Source organism: Agelaius phoeniceus, chromosome 3 (genome assembly GCF_051311805.1).
Source record: "Agelaius phoeniceus isolate bAgePho1 chromosome 3, bAgePho1.hap1, whole genome shotgun sequence".
Lineage (NCBI taxonomy): Eukaryota > Metazoa > Chordata > Aves > Passeriformes > Icteridae > Agelaius > Agelaius phoeniceus.
The window spans coordinates 35,811,335-35,821,818 of record NC_135267.1 but is presented as its reverse complement, the minus strand read 5'-3'; the positions used below and the strand labels follow the sequence as shown (position 1 = coordinate 35,821,818).

The window sequence follows — 10,484 nt, the reverse complement described above, 5'->3', positions numbered from 1 at the left end:
CTTGTAAGTAAGCAAGGACAGTGGTAAACACAGGAAGAGATTCTTACCCACAGCTAATTCTCATTAGCAAATCATAATTTCATCTCTTTCCCATATTGCATTAATCGATCCAGACTGCAAAGTGTTCTGTGGAAGAATCCTTAACACACACTAGACTGTTTAGAGACCATGCTTTACTTTCCAGAGTCAAACACAAGCATTAGTTCTATCAAAAGCTGCATTTCTCACTGCGTTACGAGCAGAGAGTTTGGCGTTTCCAAGCAGCGTTCTCTGCAGGTTTTCCCAAACCGTGTCCCTGGCTGGGAATGGAGTCCGCAGCCGCGGGAGCCGAGCTCTGGCTGCAGTTGCCCGGCCGGAGGCGGCGGGCAGGGCGGCAGGCGCTGCTGCTGCCGGCGCTGCGGTGCGCGCCCGGCCCGGAGGGTGGCACTGGCCCTCCACGCACCGCCCGCCCGGCCCAAGGTGCGCCCTGCCCGCGCTCCCAGCCAGCGCCCTCGGCCACGGGTTTGTCAAAATATTGGCACCGGTTCTGCAAGTGGCTCCCGAATGGTTTCGGTGCGATAGACACAATGCTGCTTGCCCGGGGGTGAGTAAACAAACCCCAGCCTGCTCTCTGCGTTTCCCTTACCTGGAGACGGGCTGGAGGGACTCCTACCGCCCGTGGGTGTGAGCCTGCCGATTTCTGACCGGGATAACACTGGGCCATGTGTTATTAAGGGCGATATGCCAGAAAGGCCAGGCTCGGAAACCTCTCTTCTGGATGAGAGAATCCTCTTGTATCTCTGTTATCCCCCCACCCCCGTGTGGAATTGTCTATAGGTGTATTTGCAACTTTCATGCATAGCCTACTCAAAAACAAATTGCAGAGTTTGGATACGATTGTCACTAAAACTATTTTGCTATCACATACTTGAACTGCAGGTCGTCTTGATCTGTTGTGTTGAGCTACTCATTTAACAGGACTATGGACAACAGCTGTGTGCAGTGACAGTAAATGGGCCAGGGAAAGTGGTGAAAATGTCACAGATTTTTCTGATCCATTCTGGAGGGACAATTGACAATGGTATGGAATAAAGAAATCCCACACCTTCAAGGAAACTTAAAGAATTACTGTTAAGAATTAATAATGTTGGGCACTCAGCTTTGACCTTGCTGTTTATCTTTGAATGACAAAATCTTAAGAACAGAAACAATGAGTGAATCTCTAAGGGAGGATCTAGTTTAAGCCCCCAGTTCTGATCGTAGGATTGCATTGTCAAGTCGAGGAATTAGTTAATTCTGAAAGAGGAGAAATGTTTTCCTTTCTTAATTTACATTTTTAAAAACATGTTTGTTTGTTTTCCTGCTCAGCTCCCCACGCCTTGTAAATTGTGAATTTCTATTTTGGCTGTGCATGATAAGGAAAATCAGTTTCATTCTACAAGTGTGTTAATCATCCTGTAGCTTAAAAATATCAAAGTGTAAACGCCGTAGTTTCTAAAGGGGTTGATCTTAAAATAATTACAGTGATCTGACCATTGCAGCTCTTTAATTTTATAGTATGAACTGAGGGTTTAAAGTGACTTACTGTTGTTTCGCCCCAAAATGAGCAGCAGGTTAAAAAAGTAGTTTTGACAGCGAAATTTGGTGGCGACTGCATTGGATTGTTACTGGCTTGGAAGATCTCAATACTCTGATTACAACCCCGAATGTGCTGCTGTTAAGAGTTGGGTAAAATACACACAGGAAAAAGAGCATTTCAGGGACTGAGGCGTGCTGATTTGCGGTAATGAAGTATTTCACTACTGGGCTGTCAGGGTTAAACGCTGATTGCACGGAGCTGGAACGAGCCCTGCGCTCCGGGCGCTGAGACAGTAGCGAGGTTTGGCCACAGGAGGCACAGCCGGTGTGCGCTGCACGGAGCTTTCCCTAATCCCTGCGGGCTGGGCACGGGAGATGCAGAGCAGCTCCGGGCCGCGTCCTTCTGTCCCCACCCCCCGGCCCGTCCCAGCCTCTGCTAACCCTTCTTGTCTTCTGATTGCATTGATCCGCTGAGAGGGCGCGCTTCTGCTCGGGCAGGGCAGCGCCAGTATTAAGAGATCAGAGCTGGCTTTCTCCCAGCCTACGTGAATGGATTTGGTGTCAAGGGCAAGGAAAGGCAGCTGCTGCTGCCCCAGAGCACCACCCACCCACCTGTTCGCCAGGGAAAGTGCTCCTGGCCCCAGGTGAGGCTCCTGCCTTTCACACTAAGAGTCCCCAGAGCACAGAAACCCTAAACGCTCCCTCTGGCCCCGAGCCTGCCAGGGCTCTACTTACCCTACGCACCAGGGAAGTTTCTTTCTTTCTTATTACAAGTGACTCTCTTAAATTCCCAAGTAGGACCCACAATTTAACTTCTCATTTCAGGGAAGTTTATGCCTGCGCTTAAATTAGAATGTCATCTGATAAGGCACAGTTCCCACAACCACTGTCTTATGACAGCTACACATATTTAATGAACAGTGGCTCCAGAGGGTACACTAAGTGTCCCTGGAATAATAAGGGATGTTGCATCGCTTCTGAGGGCAAAAGAGAAAGAAGAAATAAACCGTTTCTGGCTTTCAGGAATTTAGATTCCTATTCCAAACTTAATTTAATTCTTATGGAGAAAGTCCCTGTAGGAGCAGCCAAAGTTTAATCAGTAACACTACAGCGATTTAAGTCAATTCTCAGTATCTTAGTCGTATGGAGAAGCTGCTGCAACTGATTAGAAAGCCCATTTCATTGAAATATTGCATAGAAGCATGAAAATTCCAGTGAGGAAAGGCAACAGTCACTTCATCATTTTAGATCCCACGTTAACGCATCACCAACTCTCACACTCAAAGCCTTTCTAGAGAAATTTAATAGTTGGGGCACTAATAACCACCCACAACCCTTAATTCTGAGTGATTATTCCAAGCACAAATTAACAGATCTGGGCCATTACTACCCCGAACTGAATCATTCAGAGGGGTGGGAGGGAAGAAAAAAGGTAATACTCTATGGGAATGCCTCAGGATTAACTGCTTTTGTACATTGCCAAGCACTTTTGTCAATAGCATCCCTTGTGTATTAAGTTCCTTTTCTCGTTCCTTTGACACTGTTTACAGGCAGATGACTTAGAAGATTGCAATATACACTCAAATAACATTTTCCAAGTTACAAGAATTATTCACTTCAGGTAATTTTATTCTTTATAGTCTCTACATATTTGAATTTTTACTTGATAAATTCATAACAATGTATAAGTATTAAAAAAACCAACAGAAACAACACAAATCAAAGCCAACAGTTGGTCCCCAAAGAATAAAGCAAGCAATCAGTTCAATAAACACACTTGATTTATTTTGTATAAAAAGGGTTAAGTTTACAACTAAACTTTTATAAAAAGTTTAGCATGATTAAGTACATCATTACACTTTTTGCAGAAATGTATATTTCTGCCACTATACAAGAAAACTCTAATTAAAGAGTTCACAAGGTTTCACTCATATATATATATTTATATATAAATATATACACAGCATTCAGTCCTAGGTTTGTGTCAAAAAGGTAATTTCTGACCACAGACTTTCCTAAAAAACTGAACACTGGATCCTTCCGGTACTCACGCTCCACCTTTGGAAAAAAAGGCAAAGTCTGCTTTAAAATGGGCAACTCCTTGTGAGATTTTTGTTTCGCTCCCCACGTTGGGAATAGTATATAAAGGAAGCCTTCCAACTAGGGAAAGGGTATTTAAGAGTCTCTTCATAAATAACTAGGTTCAGTCCAAGTTGAAAAATGGGGTGGGGATAAAGATCAATCTTGATTTTTTCTTCTTTTTTCATTTTAAAAGTTCCTTTTACTTGAACGTGGATTTTCCCCTCCAGATACAGCTGAAAAATAAATTCAGCACCTCAAAAAAGAAAAAAAATCCTGTAGACATTTTCTTGTGCAAAAGAAAAAAAAAAATCTCATCAGTGGAACACCTGCAAGAGATTGAAAAGAGGCATATTTAGGAGAATGCTAACAGGGCAGAGATCCGGACAGACTGGCGCCAGAGAGGAAGCCACAGTTTGAACATTTAACCAAACACTCAGAGATTGGGCAAACCCTGGCGTCCAGATGCAACACATACAAGCTCACACACTCGCTCTCAAGAGCACAAATTGAACATAAAAATAACATACACTCCAGGGAAAAGCTAGAAAGAGGATTCTCAGTCCAATCTTTATTTAGATCTCTGTAAACGCAATGTTCAGAGGCGCCAGTCTGCCTCTTAGAGCAATTATTTGATTAAAAGCAGTCACTTATTTAACTGATAACGCAGACAATCCCACATCACAGAATTCAAGGAATTGTGCCAAGATTCCCAACTTAATCAGTCACTTTGGCCCAGGAAGTTGAGGCTCCAAGAACAGATAAGAATTTGCATTAAGCAGCGAGCAGCATCAGAGGAGCCTGTGCTGCTGGGTGAACCTTAGCGACACACACACATTTAGGACCTCAAGACTCAGTTATTAGTCTCATTTCTTACTGATTACAAAGGCATCTCCTAATCAACTTTTAAGAGCTATTTTTAGCACTTGCCATCACGCCTCACATTCCCCCAGAAGGCAGTTTTTACCCGAAGTTTAGGAAAAAGGCGCCCTGCACTCACCGTTCGATTCAGCCACAAAGTGCTTTGCTGTCGCTTGACATGAGCTCTGAGGGGAACTCGGACGCCTGCGAGAGAACAAGAGCAGGGTGAGGGCGAGGTGGCCGAGCACGCACAGGGAGGCCGGAGCGGATCGTCCCGGCTCCCGCAGCGCTTCCCCCGCGGCGGGAGAGGGAGCGCACCGCTGCCACTGTCACCCGCCCGCGCTGGGGACACCGAGCGCCGCCCCAGCTCCCGATGCGGCTCGGCGGCGAGCCGGGGACGCGCTTACCTGTAGCGAGAGGATGCTGATGTCTGTGTTGAGCGTGGTCAGAGGAGTTCTGGAGGAAGGGTTCTGCCCGGGTCTCTGGTGGTGCAGGCTGACGATGCTGGGGTGCGAGTCCAAGGCGATCTGCAGGTCCAGGATGTAGTCGATGACGTGCTGCAAGATTTCCATCTTGCTCACTTTCTTGTTCTGCGGGATGCTGGGCACCAGCTCCTTCAGCTTGGAGTAGCAGTCGTTCATATTGTACAGCAGGCTCATGGGGTCATCCACGGGGGTCTTGCTCCGGGAGATGCCCAGGTTGTGCTCCGAGAGGCCGCTTTTCCTGACGGACCGCACCGGGCTGAAGGCTTTCATGCTGGCAGGGCAGGCGGGAGGAGAGCGCGGTTCTGGCGTGCGGGCTGGAGCCTGAAGAGCGCTGTGCTGCCGCTCTGGCGCTGCCGGAGCTCGCACTGAGGGGAAACGCTGCGCGGCCGTTTTTATACGGCGGCCGCCGCCGGGCCCGGCCCGCGCTCGCTGCCATTGGCGGCCGCCGGCACGTCCATCACCGCGGGGCGCCCTCACTGGTGGGGCCTTCCGCCCGGACAGCCAATGGCGGCGGGGGGCGTGGCCGCGCGCACAGCTGAGGGAGTAAATAGTGTGCGGAGCTGTGCGGACCCGCGCGGGGCCCGGGGCGGTAGTGCTGTGTTCCTGCTGGGCCGGCAGGCACCCCTCCTGCCCTCAGACACCCCTCCAGGTCCGCTGGGACCCCTCCGGCCCTCAGACAGCCTTTCGTGCCCCCTGGCACCCCTCGGGCTCTCAGACACCCTTCTCTGCCCTCAGACATCCCTCCATGCCCCTTGGCATCCCTCCGTGTCCTCTCCCCGTCCGTGCCCGCTCCCTGCCCTCCGCCGCACCCCGGTCACTGCGCGGGCTCGTCCCGGTGTGCGGGGCTGGCGGCGGCGCGCCAGGAGCGCAGTGCGGGATGCGCAGGTCCCGCTGCAGCGAGGGGTGGCGAGGGCTGAGCCTTCCCCAGGTCACCGTGAATTGGAGCATCCCGGCCGGGTCTGCACATCCTCGCTCAGCGCACGGCAGCGAAAGTCAATGGCCGGGTTTGCAGCCAGCGCTGTAGGATGCGGCTGTAAGCAGGAATGAAATAAACCAAGATTAAAGATAAAATAAGCCTTTAAACCCCACTGCAACTTTCTGTCCTGGTGAGAACGGGACATTGAGCACCTCAGCAGCCAGGCAGGCGTCACTCCCAGCGCCCTGCTTCCTGAGAACAGGGCTACTTCAGATGATGCTATTAATTGGAGATCATTAAGCAAATCTGCATATTGGAAGTGCATTTACATGTATTACCCTTGAAAGGCTGCTCATCTGCGCCCTATCAGTGCTCGTGACACAGTACTGCCATTAATTATGCATAGATTGTTTCTGGTGACAAATGCAAATGCTTACTACACGCTGTACTTTTAGCAGCTTTTGGTTGCAGCCAATGAAACATCTTCCAGAAACATTCCAGAGGAAAAAGTTTTCGGGGTTTTTCTGTTTTGTTGAGCTGGAGAAGTGACATTGATTTTTTAAGTTTAGTTCCATTGTATTTTCCTATATTTTGCTTATGCTACCGGCCGTGTAACAAACGGACACAGCTTCCACCTTCCATTCCACACACTACCTAAGGACAGGTCAACTTACAAAAGCATGAACGTATAGACACAAATAATAGAAATTAAATTCTGCACAAATCGCAGCAATTTTCTAATAGTAGAACCACACAGATGCTCAAAGCGCGTTAGTGTTCATTGCAAACAAAACCGTAGTAAACCCATACATCCATAAAATCAGTGAGGATTGTGCTGCCAATCATAAATATTAAAAGCAGACAAATACTGGATTTATCTGCGCGGTTGTTGCATAGCTACACGAAGGGGGTCGGGGCTGTGAGAGAGGAACACTGCGGACACTTGGAGACAAAGCTGCGAAGAGCCACATCAGGTTTTTTTCCAATTAACGTGGCATTCCTGAGCTGGTGGTTGGTTATTCTCTTAACAGGGCACTTCGGTGACTGTCACACCAGGGTGTTTGCCCCGGGGCTGTTCTCCGGGGTGGACTGGAGGCGGTGCCGAGGCTGACAGGAACACAATTCAACGCGTTTTGAAACGGGAAGGGTGAAAGTGAATCTCGACATTCAATCTGATAGGAAGACAAGTACACTGTTCATGTGCAGTTACAGAGAGTAAATAATAATAAAAAACACCCTGCCAATTAACGACTCACTTAAGATCACGACTTAGGGTGATTTCAACCTTTACATCTGTAAGATACCAATTGGTGGTGGAACTTGATCAGCGGCCACTGGTTTTGGTCCTGCAACATACTTGCGTTTCTGTCTAATGAAGGCACCAGTGGAAGAAATGTTGAGTGGTTTGGTTGTAATAATAGCCAACGTAAATATGTTCACGCTTCTCCCATCACTGTTTGTCGTTCTTGGACAGCGCAGCAGCACCGGCCGGCCGGGCGCTGCAGAGGACCCCGTATTATTGCTCTCGGTTTTCCACACCAAGGGCTTAGCACGCTTTTTGGAACACCGGGAAGTTGTGTGGAGAGCCTAACCTGGCTATTTTCTCTGTCATCAAATGACTGTCATGTGTCTGCACGCAAAATAGAGCCCGCGAGCAGCCAGGAGAGCGGCTGAAGAGGCTTTCCCTAACACTGCATTCCCTCAATTCTGCTGTTTTACCACAGAAAGCTTTGGCAGCGGGCTCGCTCGCTTCGGGAGCTCCTGCGCTCTGACACGGGCCCCACGAGCGGTGTCGCACCCGCGGCGGTCCCGCTGCCCGGCGGGACTGCGGGGCGGGGGGAGCCCGAAACCACCGGGGAGGGGACTGCGAGCTGCTCCTCGGGGGCTTTTCCAGGACCGTCCCAGGCAGCTCCGAGCGCCTCGGGAGCCGTGCGTCCACCCCTTAGTTTTCAGCCGGGACTTTCACAGCCGGTTCCCAGCCCCGAACCGCCGCCACTCGAAGCCGCGCACAAAGCGCCGCTTTCGCCTCCGCGATCGCGGACCCGTGGCTGCGCTCCGCGGGTCTCCCCGCCCGGCGCCAGCCCGCGGCGGCGCTGGGTGCGCGGAGCGGCGGCGGGAGCGCGGCCGCCCCGGGGGCGCCGTTCCCCCCCCGCGCCCCCGTGCCCCGCCCCGCGCCCGGGGCCGGCCCGGACTGCGCGGCGCCAGCCCCGTGACATCAGCCCCTCGCCGCCGCCCCCCCCGCCCGCGCCGCCCGGGCCCGGCGGCGCCGCTCAGGCGGCTGCCATGGCGACCGGGGCTGCGCCCGCGGCGGCGGCCCGGCCTCGCTTCCCCCTCCCGGGCGCACCTGCAGCGGGGGCCGCCGCCGGACGCCCCGCCATGCCGCGGGGGGAGGACGAGGGAATGTGGGAAGGCGGGGGGGGGGGGGGGGGGGCGCCCGCAGAAAGGAGAGAGGAAAGAGTAAAAGGAGCAAAATCGCGGATGGACGAGGGGGCGAAAGGTGCTGGCGCCGCTCGCCCCCCAGCCCGGCTGCCCTGCGAGGCCGGGCTGCCGGGCGGGAAGGAGCGGGCCGCGCTTCCCTGGCTCCGATGTGGGGTAGAGAGCGAGGGGTTCGGTTCTGCCCCCTTCCCCTCCCTTCCCCCCCCCCCCCCCCCCCCGCGCCAAAAAAAGTGTATTTTCATGGTTGTTTTGATGCCAATTCTTTGGCCTCTGAAGGTTTTCTCAGCCCAGCCCCAGGGTCACACAGTCGCCCCCCGGGCAGGCTCCCCCCGGTGTGTGCGGGGCGAGGGGCTCCGGGCAGAACCTGCAGGGCTGCGCCGCCAGCCTCCTTGGGGACCGGCGCGTTCCTCCGTGGCCCTGTCCCCTGCCTCTAATGAAATCTATCTAAAACATCCAGTAATAATGTAAATAGCTTTAATTGCCGCGTATTAAAGTCATCAAACCAGACTAAAAAAAAAAAATCTGTTAAAATTGGCCCTGTTCCAAGTCATTGACACCATCCAGCCTGTCCAAGCGGGGTGTCTAAATATGTTTTGATACAGGAGTTTTCAATGTACCAGGTAAAATATCTCGCTAAACCCGGCCGCTTTTAACTACCCGCTCCCTTTTGTTTGCCTCACGTTTCCAACTCATTCAAAGAAAAGTTGTAGAAGTTTGGGGGTTGGCTTTTTTTTTTTCTTTCTTTCTTTTGAGCGGGAGGGAGAGTAATGCATGCAAAATATTTAGTTACAACTTCTGCGAAAGGCACCGATCTGTAACAGCATTTTCTACTTTCACAAAGGATTTTCCTGTTACTTTTGTTCCGGTCACAAAATTAAAAAAAAAAAAGGCGAAAGAAGAAGAAGAAAAAAAAAAAAAAAACTTGGGGGAGAGATAAGGTCTGGAAAACAATCTGGAATTGCCAGGCTGTTGGTGGGAGCTCTGCGGGGCTGGCGTCAGGAAGTCTGCGCCGCCTTCTATTACTGTTGATCCAGCTTTGTGCAGCTGCACTCAGTACAATTAGCTTGTAGAAACAATCCTGCTGTAGGCAGCCTCTTCCCTTCAAAGTGCTTTTCTATACTGATCCCCTCACATCATGATGCTGGAAATCAAGTCACAAGCCGACCACTGTTTGGCCAACATCATCTGTGGGAATTCATTAACCTCCATCCCAGAGATGCAACAAGAGATTGTTTGTCCAGAACTAAACTTACAGCTTAATATGATGTAGCCCATACAGGGAAAAACCTGTGTCCCCATTTTTTTCTTTTTTTTTCTTTTTTTTTCTTTCTTTTTTTTTTTTTTGTCCATAACAAGAAACACATTGTGCAGCTTTTTCTACTTTTTTCTTTTTTTCTTCAGGGGGTGGAGAATGTAGCTGAAACCAGGCATCAGCCAGCTCCTGCTAAAACTTTGCCATCAAACTGTTTTTTGGTTCATCGGGCTGCAGTTTCCATAGAAGCAACTTATCCCCGCGATCATCTTGTCGGGTGCACTTCGCAAGCTCATTTCCCGTCTGAGCTTGCTCCGCTGCTCTCGGATGCTGCAGCTGACACATTTCCTCCCCGTGCACTTTGCACCCACCTCATCCTTGCCCAGATGCTCGGGGCTGATTGTGCCTAAAAGGGGGTTTCAGCAGACTCCACAGCTGCCTTGGGGGAAGGGACTTTTTTTTTTCTTTTTTTCTTTTTTTTTTTTTAATTTTTTTTTTTTTTAAATTTTCCTTCTACTTTTCCCTGTTTCCCACTCCTCGCCATGCCGGCAGCAGCCCTGCCCGTGCCCCCGTCCCCAGCGCTGCAGGCCCGGCTGGCAGGGGCGTGGGTGCAGCCGCTGTCCCCCGCCTCGCGCGTGTGGTGCGTGCGTGCCGTGTGCCACCGCAGCCGGTGTCACCGGGCCCGGGGAGCGCTGCTGTGCCCCGCTCGGGGAGCGGGACCAGCCCCGCAGCGACAGGGTGGCATCTCCGTGCTCCCGAGGCGCTCCGCGAACAGCTGCGCTGTTGGGAGCAGGACTCTGCCTCCCGCACCCAGCGCTGGCCCTGGCAGCGCTCTCGGGCAGCGGGACTGGCAGCGCAGCTCCCTCGCCTCAGGTCCTACACTGGGCACGAGAATGCC

At 51.6% G+C, this 10,484-nt stretch overlaps 1 protein-coding gene and 1 long non-coding RNA gene across 2 annotated transcripts in view; one reads left to right on the top strand and one right to left on the bottom strand.

The window, feature by feature from the left end:
• The first annotated feature begins 447 nt into the window (after nucleotides 1–447).
• The window catches only part of LOC143693697 (uncharacterized), a 230,250-nt gene continuing 220,213 nt past the window's right edge, over nucleotides 448–10,484 (top strand). The window contains exon 1 of the long non-coding RNA XR_013181634.1: nucleotides 448–583. This is a non-coding gene — a long non-coding RNA (uncharacterized LOC143693697). The remainder of the gene's footprint in view (nucleotides 584–10,484) is intronic.
• On the bottom strand, nucleotides 3,321–5,365 carry ID2 (inhibitor of DNA binding 2). The gene is made up of 3 exons (XM_054629451.2): nucleotides 4,905–5,365; nucleotides 4,637–4,701; nucleotides 3,321–3,965 (listed from the first exon to the last, which is right to left on the bottom strand). Exons 1-2 carry the CDS (start codon nucleotides 5,250–5,252, stop codon nucleotides 4,645–4,647), a joined length of 405 nt encoding a protein of 134 aa, XP_054485426.1. The 5' UTR covers nucleotides 5,253–5,365; the 3' UTR covers nucleotides 3,321–3,965; nucleotides 4,637–4,644.